The 24,801-nt window shown below is 41.9% G+C and overlaps 1 protein-coding gene across 1 annotated transcript in view; it reads right to left on the minus strand.

Moving 5' to 3' along the window:
* The window catches only part of LOC122803464 (interferon alpha/beta receptor 1-like), a 591,175-nt gene that overhangs the window by 367,069 nt on the left and 199,305 nt on the right, over positions 1 to 24,801 (minus strand). Inside the window, exon 3 of the mRNA XM_044073082.1 lies at positions 23,938 to 24,092. Within this exon, the coding sequence (XP_043929017.1) occupies positions 23,938 to 24,092 (155 nt within the window). The remainder of the gene's footprint in view (positions 1 to 23,937; positions 24,093 to 24,801) is intronic.

The following is a 24,801-nucleotide window of genomic DNA, read 5'->3' on the forward strand; positions in this document are numbered from 1 at the left end:
TTGTTTGGAAATTGCCTTTCCTTGTACTCCAGTAGCGTAAGCTACAAATAGTTGGTCAGACTTTCTGTTGGCTTTTGTTCTGTCCAAGTAGTAGTGCAATTGTCTGTGTATGTCCAAAGTGTGCAGCAGCTTTTCTCCTTTATTTTGAGGATTGGGAAAGAAGGTAGGCAGGTGAATTGCTTGATTTAGAGACACCCTGGATATCACTTTTGGCATGAATGAAGGATTGGTTCTTAAAGAAACTCTGTCCTGATGAAAAATGAGAAATGGAGGTACTGCCATGAGGGCCTGTATCTCAGAGACTCTTCTTGCTGAGGTAATTGTCAACAGGAAAACTGTTTTCCAGGAGAGAAATTGCAATTCTGAAGATGCTGCTGGCTCAAAATGAGGGAGAGTTAATTTTTCCAACACGAAGTTGAGGTCCCATGCAGGCACTGGTGGTTTTCTGGGAAGTTTGATATTCTTAATCCCTCTTAGAAACTGTCTTAGCAAAGGATGTGAAAACACAGGTGGATCACTGTTGTATATTGCTGAAATTGCTGAAGCGTGTATTTTTATGGAAGAATATGAAAGGCCATTATGTAGCATTTCTGCCAAGTATTCTAGTATCTGTGGGATGCTCATTACTGATGCATCCTGACCCTTGCTGGCATTCCAGATGTTGAATCTCTTCCATTTGGCTGAGTAAGTTTTTCTGGTGGAAGGTCTGTGTGCTTCCAAGTAAGATCTCTTGAACTTTCTTGGAGAGAGAGATATGGGGAGAAGTCATGGAACCCTCCAAGCTGTCAGCTGTAATGTTTGCAGGTTGGGATGAAACGTCCTGTAATTGTGCTGAGTCAGAAGCAGAGGCCATTGAGGCAGGGGCCACGGCTTGGTGCGAGTTATGCTCCTTAGTAATTGATACCAGTGCTGTCTTGGCCAGTCTGGAGCTATCAAAATGCCTTTCGGTTGTTCTGCTTTGATCTTCAGTAACACCTCGGTCATTAATGGTAGAGGTGGGAATGCATAGATTGTTAGAGAGTTCCAGCTGAAGGAGAGAGCATCCATTCTCCAGGCTTGAGGATGGTGTGTCCTCGAGCAGAACGTCTTCAGATGATGATTGAGGTGTGAGGCAAAGAGGGCTATGTCCGGCCTCCCCCATGCATGAGTTATTTGTGAAAAAATGTCTGGATGCAACATCCAATCGTGAGGATCCAAGACGTTTCTGCTTAGACTGTCTGCCAGAACATTGTCCTTGCCTGGAACAAACTGGGATTGCAACTGTATGTTCAGTTTCAGGGCCTTTTCCCAAAGAGTCATTGTTAGCCTGCAGAGGGGGTAAGAATGAGTGCCTCCCTGTTAGTTTATGTACCACATAACAGTGGTGTTGTCTGTCTTTATTAGCAGTTGACCTTGCTGAAGAAATTTTCCGAAGACCTCGATTGCATGAATCACTGCCAACATCTCTTTTTGACTGATGTGTAGATGCACTTCCCGGGGTGCCCATTGCCCTTGAATGCATCTGCCCTCCATGTGTGTCCCCCATCCATGATCTGAGGCGTCTGTTGTAATGGTTTGGCTTGTTTGAGGTTTGTTGAAAGACATGCCTTTGTTTTGCTGGCTTGCTTGTGCCCACCACAAAAATTCCTTTTGTAGACATGGAATGAGTGGAATAATTGCTTCTAAGTTGTGGCTGTGTTGAGACCATAAACTGTATTTTTCTCATGTGTAGTCTTGCCAGTGGAATCAGAAGAATGCAAGATGCCATGAAACCCAGGGACTGCAGGATTTTCCTTGCAGTCATCTGGGTGTGCTTTTCTAGGCTTTTGAAGTAATCTGGTAATTGTTCTTGTTTTTCTTCTGTGAGAAAAGCCATTTGTGAGTTTGTGTCCAGTTTGGCTCCTAGAAAAATTATTTGTTGGGATGGCAGTAGTCTTGATTTTTGAATGTTGACTGTGTATCCCAAAGCCTGTAGTAAGTGAATGACATAGTTCAAGTTTCTTATCAAGGCTTGCTTGCTGTCTGCTTGTATAAGGCAGTCGTCCAGGTAAGGGTATATTTGTATCCCCTGGAGTCCACAGTGTGCAATTACTGATGCCAGGCATTTCGTGTATACTCTGGGCGCAGTAGATAAGCCACAAGGCAATGCTGAGAATTGAAAATGCTCTGACCCTGCAAGAAATCTGAGGTATCTTCTGCAACTGTGTCCGATTGGGACATGCAGGTATGCCTCCTTGAGGTCCAGAGTAACCAGCCAAGACCCCTTGCCCAGCATGGGAAGAAGTTGCTGTAACGTCAGCATTTTGAATTTTGGCACAATGAGAAAAGTGTTTAGAGCGGACAAGTCCAGTACAGGTCTCCATTGCTTTTCTTTTCTTGGAACAAGGAACAGTCTTGAGTAGAATCCCTGGCCTTGTTCCTGAGGAGGAACCTTTTCTATTGCTTTGATTTGTAGCAGCTTTGAAACCTGTATGAGTGCCTCTGCCCTTTGATTTTGTGGCAGGTTTGGCATGCATTGTCTTGTTGGTAAGGTATGGAAGTGGAACCTGTAACCTTTGTCTATTATGTCCAGAATCCATTTGTCCTTTGTTAAAACGTGCCAATTTCTTGAAAATAAGGATCATTTTCCGCCTAAAGGTGCTTCTCTTTGAGCCTTGGTCGGCGGTGTCAAAGTCAAGTCATTGTAATTGTCCCTGTGGAGCAATAGAAGTCCCTGCGCCACTTCTCTGATTAGTCGGTTGCCATTGGCGGCCCCTGTAGGAGCCTCAGTATTGCCCTCTACCTCGAGCACGCCTGTTTTTTCCCCTTTGGAACTTGTCAGTGTCTGGAAAGGACCAATTCTTCGAAGGCCAATTCCTGCTGAACCTTGGTGGCTGAACCTGGAGGAAATCTTTGACTGTTTGTACTGATTTAGCCTTTTCCTCAATTGATTTCAACACATCCTGAGCATTAGCACCAAATAGCTTGTGTTTTTCCAGAGGTGCATCTAGAAGCTTTACTTTAACATGATCTGGCAATGCCTGTTCTTTCAATCAAGCATGTCTACGAATGACAGCCCCTGTCATAGCTGCCCTACATGAAGCTTCCAATGCATCATAACCACACTGTAGAAAATGATTGCTAACCTGCTGAGTATTATGAATCAAATCCTGCAAGGCCTTTCTATCGTAAGGCTCAGGAGAGGCTAACTTTTTCTGCAAATCATCCATCAAGAAATCCTGGTACTGAAACATATGAAAAAGACAGTTAAGTGCCCTCATGGCAAGGGTGGTTGAGGTATAAACTTTTTTGCCCCACCTCTCCAGGGACCTAGATTCCCTGTCTGCGGGCAAAGGATTTTTGGCCGTGGAAGTGGCCACTCCTTTGGGCCCCTGGGAAATAGTTTCTAGATCAACAGAGTGGGCCTTAAAGAGATGTTTATGAGTTTCAGGAACCCTGTAATATCTGTCTGGCTTGACAGGAGCAGGAGGGAGAGAATCAAGAGAAGTACTGGAGTCTGAGTACACATCATCCAATACATCTAACACAGGTGGAATAGCTAAAGGCCTGTGCTGGGGTAACTTAAGGAAAGTACGAAGCCTTTTCCTGGAGTCGGAGAAATCCTGGCCCTGCCACTGAAAATGCTCTCTCATGGAGTGGAGAATTTCCCTGAAAGAAATATCCTCAGGAGGAGAGGCAGAGGGAATAGATTCATCAGCATCAGAATCCTCATAGGCCTGGAAGGATTCTTCCTGGAAATCTGAATGACCTGAGTTGCCAGAGGCTTCATCTGAGGAAAAGGTATCTGTCTGCTCAACCCTAGGCCTTTTGTCTGCAGGCGGCTGAGAACCCCTGTCTGGATGAGCCTGAGAGCCTCTGATTAATGAAATAAGATCTGCAGCTAATGTCATGATCTGTTTATCAGAAGTGGGACCCTGAGAAAAAGATTTAGGAGGGAGAGACTTAGCCTGGTTGGCAGCCTTAGCACGTGTGTAGGCCTTGATGGACATAAACACTGGAGGCCTAGCTGCCCCACGTGCAGGAGTAACTTTGTCCACCGGTATGGTGTCAGGCAAAACTTGGGTTTCGGTTTCAGGAGGAAAATCAACAACCGGCACCGGGGAAGCCTCCGGGACCGAAGTGTGTGGTAAAGCGGTGTCGTTGGTCTGGAGCGGATGAATTACCGCCTCCGAGGAGACCGATGCACTCGCGGTAGGTTTTGGCGTGGTGTCGGTGGAAGTCGCGGACCGAGAATGTCGGTCCCAGTCCTTCCGTTTTTTGGAAATAAGCGATGTCAGTTGTTCCGACGGCATGATATAGGAGTAACTTTCCTCAAAAAAATCTTCAGCAAATTCTGCCCAGCGCCTGAGTGTGCGCTTATTGAAGCAAGCACAGGCAGCGCAGGCCGAGACGTCGTGGTCTGGGTCAAGGCAGGGAAGGCAGTAAGAATGGAAGTCCTTATGAGGTATTTGTTTACCACAAGACAAACAGTTATTAACTTTTGCAGTTTTATCTGACATCGGCTGAGGCAAGAAAAGGTTCCCCAACGGAGTACTTAGCTTTTTGATGACTTCGGTAACTGAAAACACAGGAGCTGACAGAACGGCACTTGCGAACTGCTTCTGCTTCGGGCACCGCGCGGCAAGAAAGACTGGAGAAGATGGTGTCGACTGATGCTTTTATAACCCAGTCTCTCTGACGTCGGGGAAGAGGCGACATCAGCAGATGCCGGACCCAGACTTTGGAATCCGGCCGACCGAAGGGCTGCCTGAGGCAGGACAACCCATATGTAAGGACTGCAGTTGCATTCTTGAAGGACATCTAGATAATCTAGCAGGTGGCATAGTTGAAGCCACAGTGATCTTGGATACCACTGAAACTTCCTCATATGAACGCTGGCCCAGGGACGCATGATGGTGATAGAAGCCATATAACTTGCGAGACAAAACCTTGGAGGCAGGAAGAAAGGTTAGCAATGGGACAGTTTGCACTCTGCAATCTACAAAAATGTGATCCTGAGATGAAGTCAGCATTGACATCTGAAGGTTGACAGTGAACCCCAGACTGTGCAACAGCAGTTGGGTAAAATGTAGATCCTGCACTAGCTTGGTTTGGGATGGGGCCTGAGGCAACAGGTCATCCAGTTAGGGATAGACCTGAATGCCCTGAAGCCTACAAAAGGCATCTACTGGAGCTAGGCAATTGGTGATTACCCTTGGGATTGCTAAAAGCTCAAAGTGCATAGCACAGAAAATGAGAGGAAAAACCAGAAAAACAGAAAACTTTCCTGAATAGTAGGTAAATAGGAATTTGAAGGTAGACGTTCTTTAGATCCAACAAAACTAAAAGAGCCTGGGGAAGCAACAGAGGAAACAAAGTCCAAGAAGAATGTATTCAGAAGGGTGGCACCATGAGAAAAATGTTCAGAAAGGAAAGATCCAAAACCTCTCTTTCCTAGGGACCAGAAACAATTGGAATAAAACAGACCCCTCTCGGTCTGTGAAACCAGTTGAATGGGATCATGGTCTAACAGACCCTGCAATACCTCTGAAAAATGAGGAAGTTGTTCTGCAGGAGGTTCAAGGATACCAGAGAAGGAGGAAAGGATTTTTCAGGCCATAAATTAAACCTGCCAGATAATGGATAGCACCCAAGAGTATATGGTGACATTCTGCTAAACTGGGAGAGACGGAGAAAGCCTGAAGGACAATGGGACCTATTCGAGAGGAAGGAAAGACAGAAAGTCAGAAGGCTGCAGACTTGTCAGGAAAAGAATGCTTTTAGTGACTAGCAGTTTATGTAGGCTTATTAGAAAACAAATGCATAGAAGTCTTTTCACCCTTGGAAGACTGTCTAGGCAGTCTATGCAAAAAGGCAGTCCTATTACAATAGTTCCCCTAAAATTGGGAATGGGAGAAACAAAGATGTGCTTCAAATCTTTCTTGACCTGACTCGGATCCTGCAAGGTCTTAAAGAGCTCTGCCCCAACACTGCCAAACATTTTTTTTATCTGCAGGAGCAAAGCCAGAAATAGCACCTCATCATAGCACCAGAGGCAGCAGCCCTAAAGAAGGCATCAGCCACCCCATAGTTACAGTTTATAGTGTGAGGGCAAACTTGAGAAGTGGAACCTAGTAAGGAAAGTTCTGAGCCCTTACCTTCAGAATCAGGCATGTCAGAGACAATCTTCCCAATCTGGGAAAGAAGAGACAAAATGTATCTTGTCATATGGGTCTGATAATGTATAGCCATAAAGGCTAAAGTAGCAGAACTGTATATTTTCTTAGCTCCTCTCCATAGCTATACTGTCCTTGTCCAAGGGAATGAGCTTAGAATAAAAGGCTTATCAATAGAAACAGAAACTACCAGAGGCTCAAAAAAGGCATCTGTACAAGAATTTGCAGGGATCAGACACCTTATAAAACCTGTTAGGCTTCTTAGGAACTAGAGGCTGGTTGTCTGGTGCCAGGGAAGCAGCACAGAAGGTATCCAATAGAGCAACCAACACAGGAGAGACAATAGATAATGCCGTTTTCTAGATGTCCGATACCTGAGAGCAATCCCATGTGAAATGTCCCATCATACACAGGAATGTCTCTAAAGCATAGTTCCTCCAAAGGAGGATCAAGACTGACATGTTCCTCCTCTTCCAACCCATAGTCTAAAGGGGAAGACAAATGAGAGGAGTAGACTAAAGAGAAATCATCACATTTAGAATCCTCATCTGAGGACTTGTGGTCCCTTGCCCTTTTGGGAGATAGAGGACCACAGTGTGCATGAACTAAAACCTCCTGAGGAGGCTTTAAAGCCATTAAAGCAATGAACAAGCCTTCAGTGACTTAAACTTCTATCTTTTCTTTAAGAGGACATCCACCCTGACAAAACTTGATTGTTTGGACCCCTGTCTGGATTCAAGCAGGGTACCTGGCACCTTTTTACCTGACAAGAATCTGAGGAATTCCTTTGGGTACCCTGGAGAAAATCAGTTGCGTTTCCCTCTAAACATGCATGGCAGATGTCTCCAAGACCTTCAAGGATGTGAGAGAAGTAGGTAACGTGCTGGCCCCTGAGAAGTTTGTGGCAGAAGAAACTGACAGCAATATCGGACTGTCCTCAAGGTTCTCATTCACCTCAAGGGAAACATCTGGTGCAGGCTGGACAACAGCAAGCTCAGGTCTAAATTTCTTGGCCATCTTCTTGAGCTGCAGCTGTACCTTAGGGCAAGCGGATTCTGCCACAGTACCTTGGGCCAACAGCTTGAGATGCTGGTTATCAAGATAAATGGAAAGGGAAGAAAGACTACTACATAAAGTCTTTAGTACAAAGACTGACAAATGGAACACTGAGGGTGGTCGTGAGACACACCTAAGCAAAACATTCACCTGTTGTGGCTGTCCTTATGGAGAATCTGCCTCCCACACTGACATTTCCCCTTTTTTGGGTGACATATAATCCACTGAAAAACATAATAAAAAGAAAAAGGAACCTCAACAAGTTACTTATCTTGAAGATGTAGGCTCAGTACAACCAGCAAAGTGAAGGGCATTCTGACCAACATACAATAATAGCATTCAAAGTGGCGGTAATGAAGTTCTGGGGTGGGAGCGTTCATACATCGCCTTTAAGCCCTATGCTTGTGCAGGGAGCATGCGTCTGAAAAACAATGCTCCTAAGTAATAATGGATTTTAGTATAGTGGATGGACATTGGGCTATCCTTAGCAGGAGAATGTAGAGGTGATAATTCTGCAACAGTTATATGGATGGGCATCTAGCCAAATTGCTCTGGTCTTGCAGAATCTGCAATGGCTGCTGGCTGCATCCAGGTGTACATTTAAAATTCTGACTCCAGCTTACTGCACTTTTCACAACCATAGGCTGGCCTATCTAAAGGTGTTGATGAGTTACTACAGCCTTCACAAGCAATTCAGATGTTTAGGTGATGGACTGTTTACTGTTCCATGACCACTGCAGATCTCAGGCAAGCTGCCTTTTGCCTGCCTTGCCCAAGAATTGTAGAATCATCTCCTTCCTTGATTCAGGCAAATGGCTCTGATTACTCTTTTCAAGAGGTTCATCAAGTACTATCATTTTATAATGGGTCTATATGGAGGCAAGGAATTATACCTCATTCTGTTTTGGAATTCTCCAAAGTGAATTACTTAATTATATTATCCCTACATTCTTTTTAGATAACCTGCAGTATTTTGTATGTAAGAATTTGCCATCTTTTTTTGTTTTTAATTCTGGTCATCATCTTTTTACTTGTGCAATGTTTACAGCCTAAACCTTCAAACACTTAATTTAAATAACTTTCAACTCCTCTATGGCTCAACAGATCTACATTTTGGAATCCACATCTATTTCTGATCAAGTATCATAGCCACTGGGATGCCTAATTAGAATCCACACCATATACTAATAGGATTTTAGGTTCATAGGTTCATACTAGGCTAGCTGCCCTAGGGCATTTATAAGCCTAGCCCGTGTGTGTGTGTGGCTTTCGCCACCCCTTGGAATGAGAATACTATGCCCATTTAGGGTTTAGTTTATTGTGCCTCTGTCTAGTAGTGACACAGAAGTGACTCCCGGGGTAAACCTACGATCTCCCATCCACTCGTCAAGATTTCTCTTGAAGAGAGTCAGTGAGGGGCTCTGCCTAACATGGACTGGGATTCTGTTCCAGAGTGTAGGGAGCCTCTGGGTTATGAATCTGTCCCTCCAGCACGTCCTATTTATTTCTGTGTTGAGGTTCAAAGCTCTCGCTCTCATGGCTCTGGTGGATTTGGATTTTCTGAGGTAGAGCATGTCCAGTAATTCCGGATTGGACATGGCCTTGTACATCAGACATAGATCGCCTCTGAGTAGGCGGTATGAGACTGAATAGAGCTGGAGTTTCTTCAGCCGGGCAGCATATGACATATGTTTGAGACCCATGATCCTTTTGGTGAGGTACTTTTGGGGTCTTTCTAACTGCTGCAGGTGTCGGGTAAGGTACATCCCAAATGGGGCATTGTACTCAATTATGGGCCTGATAAGGGAAGAGTAGAGGGGCACAATGACCTCTCGATCTAGATGTGAATCCTTTCATGATAAGGTGGGTAATATAGAAGGTCTTCCTAACCACCTTGGCAACGTGAGTGTCAAATGAGAGGTTACTGTCAACTTGGGTCCCTAGGTCCCTGATTACTTCTTCCGTACTTAATGGATTACCACCTATGTGGTAATTTGTGGGTACTTTGTTTTTCCCCAAAGGGTATGACTATACATTTTTTGGCGTTCAGTTTAAGGCCATGGCTCTGGCACCAGCTATCCATTTCTATGAGGCCTTTCTGAAGGATGCTTGTGTCCACTGGAGTATCAATTATGGCGCCCAGTTTGCAGTCATCTGCGAACTTTGTTATCCACAATCCTCCTATGTTTGCTTGCACCTCGGAAAAATAAATGCCGAACAAGAGGGGTCCCAGGACCGAGCCCTGTGGGACACCGCTTATGACTGGCTTAGAGTCTGACATGGCTCCAGCAATTCTGACCTTGTGGGTTCTGTCCTTGAGCCAGTTTGCAACCTATCTTATGACATATGGGTTTACGTTTAAGTTGGTGAGCTTGTCTATGATGCCTGAGTGGGGTATTGTGTCGAAGGCTTTTGCAAGATCAAGGTAGGCTGTGTGAACTGCCTTACCCTCATCAATGGCCTTAGTGACTGTTTCAAAAAAGTCGACCAGGTTCAAAAGGCAGGATCTGCCCCTGACAAAGCCGAATTGGGTAGGATCCAGTGTCTGTAGGTCCCCAATGTCTTTGTTTATTTATTTTATTATTTATTTTATTTTACATTTGGTGACCGGGCTAGTCTAGCTGGACAAATATCCGTTTTCAGTAGAGGCCCGGGGAGAAAAGCTCCAATTACAAGAATTACAAGAATTAAAACAATAATTAACAATAAAACATAATAAGCAACATAAAATAAGTACAAAGTTGTACATTTGTATGAATTTAACAATAATAAAGCCAAAAAAGTAGAACCATAATCTTTCAGAGAAATAGTTGTTTAACAGTCATGGACTAAGGAACACATACAGTTAGATACTAAACAACATTCAATATGTGCTAGAGAGAAAGAGAAAAAAAAAAAGCTGTTAGAGCTGTTTATGAGTTCCATAATGATCCTCTCCATAGCTTTGCAGACCAGGCTCGTCAAGCTTATGGGGCAGTAATTTCCAGGGTCCGTAGAAGCACCTCCTTTGTGGAGTGGGACCACTGTTGCTGTATGCCATTCTTTGGGTACGTATCCTGTAGTAAGGCTAAGATTAAACAGCAGCCTTATGTGCGGGTTTAGTTCCTCTTGGATTTCATGTAGCACGCAACCCGGGATACCGTCTGGTCCCATTGATGCTGTGTTTTTAGCTTTGGAGAGGGCGGCTCTCACCTGGGCACCTGAGATGTCAGGGAGGCTACACTCTGCTGGGACAGATATTTCTCCTTTTGGGGGGAGGGGGGCGAGAAATTTGCACTGAACCTGTCTGCCAGTATGTTGGCAATGTCTGTGGGTTCAGTGTATTTTTTATCATTTTGGACTAACTCTGAACATATCTGGGAGTTTCCACCCAGGTTTCTAACATAACTAAAGAAGGCCTTGTGATTGTCTTTAGTGTCTTTTGCGATTTTTCTCTCAAAGTTGGCCTTTGATGATTTTATGAGTGATCATAGTTTCTTGCTAGTACTGATCAGAAATGCCTTCCCTTTTGGGGATTTTGCTCTGTCATGTAGTAGCTTCCTCCTCCTGTTATAAAGCTTGTTTATGGCTGGGCTCCACCAGACAGGACGCCTGCCTTTAGGGGAATGGGTCATGGTTTTATTTGGGATTGCATGATCCATGCATTCTTGAAGGTGTCCGTAGAAAGCGTTTATAAAGGATTCAGCGGTGTGGGCTGTGGTTTTTACTGGCCCAGGGGCCTTGAAGGATACCACTTCAGTCTTAAGAAGTGTGAAGTCAGCTTTTGAGAAATTCTTCACTGTGATCTGTTGTGATGGGGGCGGGATGTGGATTTCCAGTGAGATTAATTTATGGTCTGATCTCACCAATGAGGGGTATACTTCCGGTGTGGAGCATTATGTCCCCATGTTTGTGATGATCAGGTCTAGTATATTATCTCCTCTTGTGGGAGTGGTGACTAGTTGTTCCATCGCATTTGAGTTTATGAATTCCAGGAACCTTTGGGCTAGGGTGTTGGGGCTTGAGTAATGCTCCCAGTCTATGTTTGGGTAGTTGACGTCCCTCAATATAATGGTATTTGGAGAGACATTCATACTCTCCAGTGTCTTCATGAAGGCTGAGTGGGGTTCCTGAGTTTGAGAGGGTGGTCTGTAGCATGCTACAAACTGTAGGGCAGTTTTGCCTATGGTTAGTTGCAACTGGATGGTCTCAGATGCTTCGTGCGTTGCCACTAACCTGGAGGTGTGGGTATCTTTGATGAATATGGATACTCCCCCTCCTTTTGTGGTTCGGTCCAAGTTTTGAGGCCGAAAAGCATGATATGAGGTATAACCTGGTAGTGCTGGGGTGCTCTCAGGAGTCTTGAACCAAGTTTCAGTCACTGCACAGACATCGATGTTCTCCATACTGAGGAGGGCTTCAAGAGCATGCATCTTGAGGTTTAGACTTCTGGCGTTGAGCAGCATTACCCTTAGTTTTTTTCCACTTGTGTTTTTTAGGGAGGTGGGTTTGTCTTTTGAGCCTTGCCTAAAAAAGACACTATGGGGGTGGCAAGCGCCTTGGCCAATATCCGGAAGCCCAGGTGTGACAGGTGCAAGCCGTCCCTTGCGAAGCAGCGTGGCTTGTCAAGCATGTCATCCCAAGCAGACAGACATTGGATCCCCTTAGAATGACACCAGTAACTGAGCCAATTGTTAAAGCTGATCATTTTGTCTTTGTACTGTGGCATCATTCTTGGTGAGGGTAAGATGCTGCTCAGGGTCAGGGTCATACCGGCCTGGGCTACATAATCAGAGAGCTCCTCTATGCCTCTTTTCATGTAGTCCAGGGAGGTACGTCTCAGGTCATTCACACCGGCATGGACAATGAGTCATATTTGTACTTGCTTTGGAGTGACCTGAGTGCTTGTGTTATGTGGCGGATTCTAGCGCCCAACAGGCAGCTTACTGTAACCTTTTCCTTGTTCAGTTTTCCATCTTTATTTAAATTTCTCAGAAGTATTCTATAACAGCTGCAGTTTGGACAGTCCATCTTATCCAGTGAAACATAAAGCAATCATGTACCTTTTAAACAGCAACAATTTTAGACTAGTTACTGATGCTTAATATTCTTACTACCTGTAGTGCCATCCACAATATTTGTATCACTTGTTATTTACACCTTAACCTTTATCTAAACAAATGTCACACAAGTCTTTTCTTGAAACAAAATCATACAGACAAGATCCACTAAAACATTTGTGCCAATAGCTACGCCAACCTGGTGATGGCATGGTGGAAGAAAAATATGCTATTAACCACTCTTAGTTTTGAGAAACATGTTTTGTTTTACAGGCGTTTTGTGGACGATTTATTTTTTATTTGGATTGGTACTAAACATGAATTGGATACATTTTTTTATCAAGTTAATACACTTATTTATTTTTTAAAGTTCACCATTACATCTTCACCTGTAAGTATAGCTTTTTTAGATGTATACGTAGAACGACTAAGTAATGGCCAATTAAATACAGGGGTGTTTAGGAAATCATGTTTTAGAAATTCTTTGCTGCATAGGGAAAGTATGCATCCCCAGCATATTTTCAATAATATTATTAAGGGACAAGCTATTAGGGCTTCAAGATTGAACCCCATACAGTCTGATTTTACTTCAGAGCTATTAAACCTACATGATAGATTGATATGTAGGAACTATAAAATAGATGAGATTGATATGTAGGAACTATAAAATAGATGAAATTAAATTAGGTTTCCAATCTGTTGAAAGCATGAGACTTAATAGAGCTTGCCCCTATTTTTCTGATCAGGGGATTATAGCTTATAGTAATGAGATGATTAAGACATCTATCAATACACCTTTGCAGAAAATTTCCCTATATTATACAAGTGACTTTTGTCAGATTAGGGAAATATTAATTAAACATTGGAATGTCCTTACAGTCAACCCAGATATAAAGAAATTAATAGGTGAAAAGCCACATTTCTTATTGAAAAATACGAAAAATTTACAAAGACTCTTGTGTTATAATAATTCTAATTTATTTTATGAGAAGAAAGCATTTTCTGGGACCATACCTTGCCATAGTTGTAATTTTTGTCCTAGTATTTTGTCTTCCAACATATTTATACATCCAAATACTTCTAGAATGTTTATATTTGATGTTAATGCCACCTGTAATACATAACATGTTGTATATCTGGCTATGTGCACTTTCTGTCCCTCCTTCTATGTGGGTAAAACCGACCGAAGGTTAAGGGACAGGATTCGTGAACACTTATACCAGATTCATATTCATTCAACAGTTAATGCCCTCTCTAAGCATGTTTTAGAAACGGATGCCACACACTTTTAATTTTATGGTAATTCAAGTAAATACCTGTGGAAAAATACTGAAGTCAACATATTTTGTATTCTGTATATAAAGGGTTAAGCAGAAAAATGTTCACTGCGTGCAAACTGAAATTTTCTGGAAAATGTTGATCACTGAGGAATGCAGAAGTTAATCTTAAACTGCTGATAAGAAAGTTAATGGTGCAAGAATAACTGTGGTACTGGCTGGTAAAAACAAGTAATCAAACTATCACTTCTAATGAATGTTCTGTGTGCTACGTGTATGTACGTGCAGGAGGGTCTATATAAGGAGAACTCAAAGTACAAGGAGCCAGACTGCTGGCATACTACTATCATGTAGCAGGTCTCCATGCATGTAAAATAGAGCTGTTTTGCTTGCTTACAAAAACTTGGTGTGATTCTTCCAGAATATGTTAGAAGAGTAAAATCTTTCGACATAACTGGCGCCCAACGTTAGGGCGGCCCCTGCACGGCGCGAATCGAACAAAGAGAGGCTGAAAACCTGCGCAGGTGGAGAGAGATCAGGCTCTCCTCGAACGAAAGACCTCCAACTGAAACAGGTCGAAATTAGAGGCCAGTCACTCTTTCCAGATTCAATCCGTGAGGTGGCAGCGAAACAGGGCGGAGGAATCACAAAGGTAAGCAAAACGCTATTTTTTTGTTGTTTCTGATTGGAATTTTTGTCTAAATTTTAAGGGACTAGTCAAGGGAGAAATTTAATTTTCTCAAAGTATAAGGAGTATATGTGAATAAATTCCATATACAAGAGATCTCAGGAACAGGAATAGTTTCTCTTAAGAGAAATGGGAACAGGAACCAGTTGCGTCAAAGGTGACGACAATCTGAAGATGAAAAGTTTATGTTTGATTTACACCCAAAGAACGTAAAATATTTAGATAAATGGAAAAAAGATCATGGGTTTAGTGGATGTTTAAATAAGTCAGAATGTCAAAATCTAGTAAGATTACTGTGCAAACAGGCAGGAAATAAGACAAGGAATCAAAAGAAGGTGGGGTTTCCCAGGCACAGAAATGGCTGGAGGAAGCAAATAAGAGACATAGGGAACAAAATTTGAAAAAAGGGTGTGGTAATTCAAGTGAAAGAGATGTGTACTTTGTTAAAAAGGAAGATAATAAAACTTCCAAGTGTGCAGAACTAGAATAAAGACTCTCTTAGATAAAATAGAAGAACATTGGAAGCCCAAGGCAGATTGGACTTGCATTAATCAATGCGTTCAATCAGATGACGAAACCGTAGACAATTATCTACATCGTCTCACACAATGTTTTGATGCTCATAGTGGGTTGATTAAGGTAGAAAATCAGGAAAATGACTCGACCTATGAACAGCAATTGAAAAATGCACTCCTAAAGGGCTGCCAGACAGCCATTGGTAACTTTATACAAAAACATATGATCACACACAGGACAGCGCGTCTACAGCCCCTTATGGAGTATGCTAGACATGCTGAGAAATATCTGAAGGAAAAGAAAGATAAACAAGCCCAGACTTTTACAGTTAGTGAAGATGGAACTTTAATGTTAGTTCAGGGTTCCGCAAACCACGGAAGAGGGCGTGGCAGGGGAAGAGGACGAGGACGGGGAGGCGTAAGTCATTCTGAGGATTTCGAAGGTAGGCAAAAGAGGGGGGAGTGTTTTAAGTGCGGTAAGAAAGGACATTTCGCCAGAGATTGCAGAGGACCGGAGAAACCGATGGTGCCTTCCGGTGGTACCGCATGACTATATGACGGTCAAAAAGACGTAGATGGAGGGGGTCAAAAAGACGTAGATGGAGGGTATGAGGAAGAAGAAGAAAGTGAGAATGGGGAAGTAGGTACAAGTGAAGACGATGGGTGGGGACAGGAAATGGCAGAAAATGAGGAATATCAAATGGTAAATCTAACAGCACTAGCATCAACTATGCAATTGGAATCCTAACCAGTGTATCACATTGCAAGTTGAGGGCCGAGACATAGAATTTCTTTGTGACTCAGGGGCTTCACGAACGTTAGTCAGAAGTACTGCCATATCATCCGATGTTACCTCAGATGAATATGTGCTTGTAAAAGCAGCAAATGGTCGTATTTACAAAGAGCCATTGTCCAAACCTCTGTGGTTTACCGACCCAGAGACGAACCAAACCATATGGTTCTGAGTAATAATTTCAAAAATCTGCCCAGTACATTTACTAGGAAGAGATTTAATGCAAGTGTTCGGCATAGCAGCCGTCCCAACCTCCACTGGGATGGTGGCAAGGAGAATTGAACCAAATAGTGCAATGCTATTAGAGGGGCAGGGAGATCTACATTACTGGTATAGTAATGATTTGATAGACAGGCCCCCAGAGTGTAGTGATGGATCTTACAAATTTGGCATTAAGCAAATACGGCATAACAAATCCGAAGGTGTCAGATCCATTACATTCCACAATGTATTACAGAAGATGTGCTGGACCTGATTTAGAATACGAAAAGAAATTTCTTAGTTTTAAAGTCACCAAACTAGTATTGCATAGCCTTTTTTGGGACACACTAGGTAATTCTGCAGTCACATGTAGCCTTACAAGGGATATGCGGCTGCTGTATAAGAATGAATTAACCACACATATTTCAGTCACGAAGGGTGAAGGAATGTCATGGTACCTCGTGGGTAAAAAAATAACTGAATGGGTAGGATGGACACCAGAACAGTTGGCAGGTAAAGGCGTTCAGGTTTAAAAACTTAACTGGGTTACACAAGCCAGACCGACCGTGCACCTCTGGGAAGACGAACCGATACAATCCCCTGGGACATTATGACTATGTCTCCTTACCCCCATGGAAGAATCTCAATTGCAGACGATTCCAAACTCATTATGGTCGCAGGGTCAGCACGATATCAGATTGATTAGAACGGCAGGACAGGTAAAGATTACACCCAAGTCAGAATTTAGACCTCATAAACGGCAGTATCCCTTGAGCAGAAAGGCAGAGGAGGGCATTTTACCGGTAATCACAGCACTTTTGAAAGCTGGAGTATTAATTCTGTGCACAGACTCACCATGTAATACGCCCTTATTTTCAGTAAAAAAAACGGATGGGACATAGAGGATGGTACAAGACTTACAGGCAATAAATGCCGCGGTGGTACCTCGGGCCCCCATAGTCCCGGATCCGTCTATTCTGCTGAACGATATCCTTCCTATGGATAACTACTTTTCTGTAATTGATATCAGTAATGCCTTTTTCTCTATTCCCTTGCAGGAAGATAGTAGATTTTGGTTTGCATTTACATTTATGGGTAAGCGTTATACCTATACCAGGTTATCGCAGGGATACTGCGAAAGTCCAACCATCTTCTCACAAGAGATGTCCACCAATTTGGCTCAGTTCCAACCAGCCCAAGGGTGCCACCTACTGCTGTACGTGGATGATATCCTCCTGGCCGCGACTACGAAAGAACTCTGTAAGTCCGAGACTATTCGACTACTACACTTTCTGGCACACGAAGGACATAAGGTAAATAAGTCTAAGTTACAATTTTGTAAATTAGAAGTACGTTACCTGGGTTATACTATCTCTGGGAAGGGCAGGCGATTAGATGACAGTAGAAAGAATGCTATTTTACAAGCCCCCATGCCAACTACAAAAAAAGAAATGATGTCCTTTTTAGGCATTACGAACTTCTGTCGTAGTTGGATTCCCAACTATGCCGAAGAAGTGCACCCACTATCAGACTTAATTTTTGCAATACTGATGGCGGCAAAAGATTTGCTGCACTGGACAGACAAGGCAGTACAGGCATTCACTAGAATCAAGCAACTGATAGCTGGGTCAGCAACATTGGGGTTTCCAGATTACAGTAAGACCTTTATACAGACTGTAGATTGCAAGCAGGGATTTATGACATCTGTTTTAATGCAAATGTATGGAGAAAAGTTAAGACCATTGGCATTTTACTCTAGTAAATTAGACTCAGTAGCACGAGCATTACCACACTGTGTGCAAGCAGTAATTGCAGCCGCTTTGGCGGTACAAGCATCTGCCACATTGGTATTGTTCCATGATCTTACGTTAAAAGTCCCGCACTCTGTAGCAGTCATCCTTCTGCAGGACAAGTTAACATTTCTGTCACCTAGCAGACATTTATCTTGTATGACTACGCTGTTATCACAGCCACACATGACAATTGAGAGATGCACTACCTTAAATCCAGCGACATTGCTACCCGTTGCTGAAGACGGTATCCCGTATGTATGCTTAGATCTCATACATTCTAAAGTTCTACCAAGACCGGATCTTAAAGATCAACCCTTACTACATGCAGACTGGACACTGTCTGTAGATGGGTCAGCACGCAAAACAGAAACAGGCACCACGCAGGTAGGGTATGCAGTTACTACTGCAACTCAGATAATAGAGGCAAGACCACTCCCCGGGAACTTATCCGCTCAAGCAGTGGAACTGATTGCTGTGACAAGGGCATGTCTCCTTTCGGAGGACAGGAATGTCACTATCTATACTGATAGTCAATATGCCTTCTCTACGGTACATGTGTTTGCTCAGCAATGGAAAAATAGGGGGATGGTTACAACCTCGGGGAAAGACATCATGTACAAAGAACTAATCCTTGAATTACTACAAGCCGTCCAGCGGCCACGGGGTTTGGCCATCTGTAAATGCGCTGCTCATACCCGTGCTAAGGACCCAGTATCACTTGGTAATGCCCTAGCAGACAAAGCAGCCAAAGAGGCAGCTATGTCCAGTACCTTTTCACTTGAAACCACACCTACAGAATTACAACCAACAGATAACTTTGATTTGCAAACCTTACAAGTCATGCAGGAACTTAGCACAATACAGGAAAAACAACGCTGGACTAGGTATGGTGTTAGTCAGAACAAAGGAATCTATGTGGGACCGGATAATAAATATGTTTTGCCTACTAATCTTTTTAGGTATGCAGCACTAGTTGTGCATGGCCCTTCCCATCTGGGTCCTGCAGCTATGGTTAGAATTATCCACCTTACCTTTTGGACCAAGGGTTTCATTGCATATGCAAAACGTTTTTGTCTATCCTGCATAGTATGTGCTAAATACCACGGGGGAGGGGTCAGAGTTGCCCCGGCATCATTTCCAACACCCCCCTATCCTTTTCATACAATATGTATGGACTTCATCGAATTGACCCTGGCACAACTAAAGAAGTTTGTGTTAGTGATAGTAGATGCCTTTACTAAGTGGGTTGAGGCCTTTCCGGTGACACATCCGGATGCTCAATCAGTGGCTAAAATTTTGGTCAATCACATCGTCCCGCACTTTGGACTTCCTACACGCATCTACATTGACAATGGCACGCATTTTGTCAATCAGATCATTCAGAAACTGTCTACAGTTTTCCAAATTGAATTGAAACACCATTGTGCCTACCACCCACAGTCAGCAGGGTTGGTGGAACGCCATAACGGCATTCTAAAAGGCAAGTTGAGAAAACTCATGGCCGAGACACATCAGTCTTGGATTACCTGTCTACCTCTAGCCCTCCTTTCCATGCGGACAACTCCCACCTCAAAAGGAGTCACCCCATTTGAGTTGTTGTATGGGAGACCTTATTACGTCCCGCAGTGGCAAAACTTGTTGCCTGCGGAACGTGAGGGGGGTGAGGAGATAGCTGAGTACATGAGGAAAATGCTGACCAATACTAACAGCTGTTTAACGAATGATTGTTTTTCAGGTTCAAGAGACGACAAGATCACGGAAATCAGACCCGGCGAGTGGGTCTGGATCAAAATAATAAAACGCAAGAATTGGGCATCCCCCAAATGGGAGGGCCCCTACCAGGTGCTAATCGCAACTCCAACAGCAGTTCGGATTAAAGAAAGGACCTCATGGATCCACCTAACGCATTGTAAAACATTTTAAGTTAGATAAAAAATTGAATTCCCCTGAGGAACAAACAGACAGCAGTAACCATGAAGGACAATAATGAGAATAAGAGAAAATGGTTCTATTGCAATATTTTATTGTTTATAACTATTGTGATTGTAATATTTTTGTTTTTTAATGAAGCTAGCCATTCAAAAAGAGACAAACACACCAGCTGGCATCCAAACTTTAATACATATCAAGCGATTAAATATGCATATGCATCCTCAATGAATGTCTCAAATTGTTGGGTATGTACTGTAATACCTACTGTACATAGTGGCTTAATGTTAGGGACAGCCCCTCTGGGAACAAATGATACTTGGAATAATTTGTTGTTTGAAACCACAGAAGTACCACTGAGAGACAAGGTGGTGCTGCCTCTTCTGGGGCGCCAAAACGGAACAGTGTGTTTTCAAAAGATTGGAAAAGTTAAGGTGGGGCTGAGCCAATGTAATTTGACAATAGTTCATAATTGTACCCTAGCAGGGCAGTGTGAAACCAAGTTTGGAGCTATAAAAAAAGACATCAATGTAAATGATACTAGTTTTGTTGAAAAAATGCTGTATGTATATGGCCTGTTATTTAAGGGGCTAAAGCCAAATGGGAGTTATGAATTTGCAACCAATATCACCATAAAAACGAATGATTGTTATTTTATTTGTGGTAGGAAAGCATATAAATGGTTACCATATGGCTGGTCAGGAAGTTGTTTTTTGGGATATCTGATACCAGCTATCAGACACACAAATGCATTGCCTCAAGGTAAAATATGAAATGCACGTTCTCTTAATAAACCTATTAATCCCGTAGGTAACATTGATGCGTCATGGATTTATCACCATGACTTGGCACACGTCAGCAGCAAAGGACTCTCACATATGGACCTAGGCGATGATGTAATTGCTTGGGCTGGTATTTTGCCAGCATATGGGACAGTAAAATCCATCTGGGAACTGAGAAAACTGTCAAAACTGTTAGAGACTCTGAGTAATGCGACATTTTCAGCACTAGAATTGGTGACGGACGAATTAACGGCGATGAGAACAGTAGTGTTGCAGAACCGTATGGCGCTCGATTTCACCCTAGCAGCGAAAGGAGGTACTTGCGCTCTGATACACGAGGAGTGCTGCTCGTTCATTCCTGATAACGAGCATGCGATTCAGAGCCATCTTGAAATAATTCAACAAGTTTCTGAACTGACTAAACCTGGTCCAAACCCCTTGACTGACTTTTTCCAAAACCTGTTTGTAAACTGGGGTTCTGTGTTGATGAACATTTTAATTGCTGTATGTGTTGGTGCAATCATATTTTTGCTGCTTGGCTGCTGTTGCATACCATGTATCAAAATGATAATATCGAAGGTTATCTCTGCCAATGCTACAAAAGCATATTTCTCTGATTATGAGAAAGTATACAACGTATCTGGGATTGTGTAAAATAAACAGTATACAAAATGTTGTAAGGGGAAATGTGGAAAAATACTGAAGTCAACATATTTTGTATTCTGTATATAAAGGGTTAAGCAGAAAAATGTTCACTGCGTGCAAACTGAAATGTTCTGGAAAATGTTGATCACTGAGGAATGCAGAAGTTAATCTTAAACTGCTGATAAGAAAGTTAATGGTGCAAGAATAACTGTGGTACTGGCTGGTAAAAACAAGTAATCAAACTATCACTTCTAATGAATGTTCTGTGTGCTACGTGTATGTACGTGCAGGAGGGTCTATATAAGGAGAACTCAAAGTACAAGGAGCCAGACTGCTGGCATACTACTATCATGTAGCAGGTCTCCATGCATGTAAAATAAAGCTGTTTTACTTGCTTACAAAAACTTGGTGTGATTCTTCCAGAATATGTTAGAAGAGTAAAATCTTTCGACAATACCCCTACATTTAGAGGGGGGAATATTATAAATTGTACAGAGAGAAATTAGATTAATTGGATTATTCGTTTACAAGCACACATTCCTCCAGGGCTTAATGATAAGGTTCCTTTAAAACCTGTACTTAGAAATAGAAGACTGCATCTTAAATGACCTTGAGTATCAATTAATTTGTTATATATTTTTATGTTCAAAATATGTATATAAGTATTTACAATATATTTTTTAAATGAAATTATTTGGCCCTGTTATTGTGTTTACTTAATTGTCCAAGACTTTTAATGTTTTTGTTTTAAGTGTGTGTGTGTGTGTGTGTGTGTGTGTGTGTGTATATATATATATATATATATATATATATATATATATATATATAGTATTGCAATTGAATGGTACAATGTGATTTGTTAACTGACTATGAGGTCATTCTTAATTCAGCTGCTACTTCTATATATAATGAATTATTTTTCTTATTTTTAATGGTTTGACAAAGCTATTTTTAGCGAAAGCGGTCACCTGTTTTATCTGCTTTATCCATTAAAGCACTTTAATTGAAGGAATCTTGTGAATATTGCTTCATTGCCTGTTGGAGAATTGTTCGGTCTGAAGAGACATCTAAGTTTCATTTTTTATGGTATGAAGAGACTAAGTATTCTATTTTTGTGACTACGTCCAGTGTTAACTCGTTGGATTTGAGCTTTTGGACTATTTTTATCATTGACTATTTCAGCCTAACGCCCGTTCTGAGCATTGGTTATATGCTATACGATTTTGCTTTTTATTCTTTATTTGCTCAGAATCTATTTTTTTACGTGGTAGTATTGACTATTTCTTCTATATTACTAATTTGTTTAATATTGTTTAATGTACTTAAGCATGTATGCATCCATGCATGCACTTATTTATTCCTCTATTGACTAGATCAGAACACTGACACCAATGAACCAGTTTTAGGTTTAGCCTGGAGTTACAAACCAATAGTAACCATGCAATCAATTTAACACAAGCAGTTCAGAAACTGATGTATACTAGCATTCTTAAAAGCTGAAAATATTTAAGTAAAAACAATTTAATTATAAAAAAAGTTAATGATGACTATGTTTACCTAGAAATGAACATAAAATGTAATCATTTTTTTCTAAACTACTGTCTACCACAAATCCATCAGACAAATAGGAATGTAGCACTTTCAATCCCTAAACTAACATCTGTTTTTATTGAGATACATACCTATCTTCCTTACAGTCTTCCTGCATTACAGCTTTACCTTCTTATTTTTATAGATCTGATAAGGGTGCATGTGTGACTATGTATATCTGTCACTTACATGCATGTATATTCATAGGGGTCGCCTTCAAAAGAACAAGAGACCACATTACTGAAGATGAAATGAACAAAACATCTCCAAAACTTCACTTTCACGAACAATCGGAATGCCTAAGTATTTCACAGGGTAAGTATCCAATTGGCCACCATGTAACAATGAAACACACACACACACACACACACACACACACACACACACACACACACACACACACACACACACACACACACACACAACTAAACTTACCAACTCCGGGATTGCACAACAGTGAGGAAAAGGGTAATTTCCCCTTAATGGCCACCTTGTTACTTACCTTGTGAAACCTTTCGGCATTCTAGTCATTCATAAAAGTGAAGTTTAAGCGATTTTGTCTCGTTCATTTTGTCTTCAGTAATGCGGTCTTTCACTCTTTTGAAGTAGACCTATTCATACATATCATTTTGCAAACATACACACATGCACACTAGGAGTTGCATGTTCCACTATTCATTAAAAGTCTTGAATTATTATAATCAATGAATAATTAAACATGTAACACAGACTACACTACTCCTCCCCTACTACTGTTATCCCCTTTCTTCCCCTTCCAGTTTGTTGCTAAATACAAATACTCCCAACAATGCTTTTTTAAAAATAAATGAATATCTGAGAGGCATAGAAAAGCTAAGCATTAAATACAGGCATAAAGAACTTGGGGGGGGGTCGCAACAGAAAAACTCACTAAATTCATAGCTGAACAACCTCGCTGATTACCTACAGATTTTAGAAAGGGCAGACATCCATGTCATTTTCCAGTACCCACTTTACCTTTCAAATGACCACTGGGGCACCAGAGCCTATCTTGGTAGACAACTAGCTCAAGACTTTTGAAGCTTGATCTGGACAGTGTGCCAGTCTACTGCAGAACACACACACAGACACACAGACACACAGACACACACACACACACACACACACACACATGTGCATGTATACCACATATGAAAGTATGCCCATACACGCAAACATACACATGTACTCATTTCCACATTAATTGCACACCTGTGAGCAAGTTGGAAGACTGTCAATTAAGCTGTTTTATGTCTTTGGGAGGTAGGTAGAAACCAGAATACAGACAGAGAAGCACATAAAAACACAGCAAAAATATGCATACTTGATTCCATTAAAAGAGATGACACATGTTAATATACAGATGCTAAATAGAGACAGTGTTCATCCTAAAAGCAAAAATATCATTTAAATAAAATAATAACATTACAAACGAGAAAAAATATTGAAAAAACAATTAAGACATCATCTTGCATACCTTCTGTTCACAATTCTTTGTCCAGTACTCAACTATATAAAAATAGTCTAGAGGATCCCAAATCCTTTTAGCATTCCCTTCTTCAGGATCAGCGATAAAGATTTCTATAATACTGCTCTTTGCTGTTACAATTACTGGTGGAGGACCAACTACAGCTACAAAAAAGAAGAATCAGTGAAAAATGACACCAAGATGATAATGCACATCAAGCATAAATCTCTAACATTTCTGCAAGGAAAAAGAAACAATTAAGCAGCAGTAAAAATTCAGAATGTGCATCTTGCTTTAGTAATACACAATCTACTAACACTGATTATCAAGTTGCTCTGTACACAACAAATCCCACATCAAGGCCAGGGCAGTATGCAGCACCCTCTACAAACAGCATGCATGATACTATTCCAGTCTACACAGTTGCCCATCTGCCTGCATGACACTGAGTTGCTTTCATACTTTCCCAGCCAAACTGATGCAGATACTCAGACAAGACAATTATCTTTAATAACCGTCTGTTCAGCTGGTGTCATTCTAGAGAGATGTGTCAGCTTTGAAGAAGCTAAAGGCTGACTGCTGTAGTTCCTGTTACAGTGTTTGACTCCCTCAACTGTCAATTTGCCTGCTGTGTGACCTTGAGCAAGTCACTTAATCAGACTTTGCTCTCGAGTTGCCCCTGAAAATGGACAGTCTCCAGTGGGCCTACCTGGTTAACAAATTGGATTATTTGGATGGCTTGGGTTAGATGATCTGGCAGGGATGGCTATGCACCTCTTACCAAGGCATTCACATTCTAGCTAAATGCTGTTGATGCCCCACAGTGCATTTTTTAGGCGAAGTCCATCTGCTGGACACTCCCCAACCTACAAA

This window comes from Protopterus annectens, chromosome 5.part1 (genome assembly GCF_019279795.1).
Source record: "Protopterus annectens isolate FY-2018-M chromosome 5.part1, PAN1.0, whole genome shotgun sequence".
NCBI classification, from domain to species: domain Eukaryota; kingdom Metazoa; phylum Chordata; order Ceratodontiformes; family Protopteridae; genus Protopterus; species Protopterus annectens.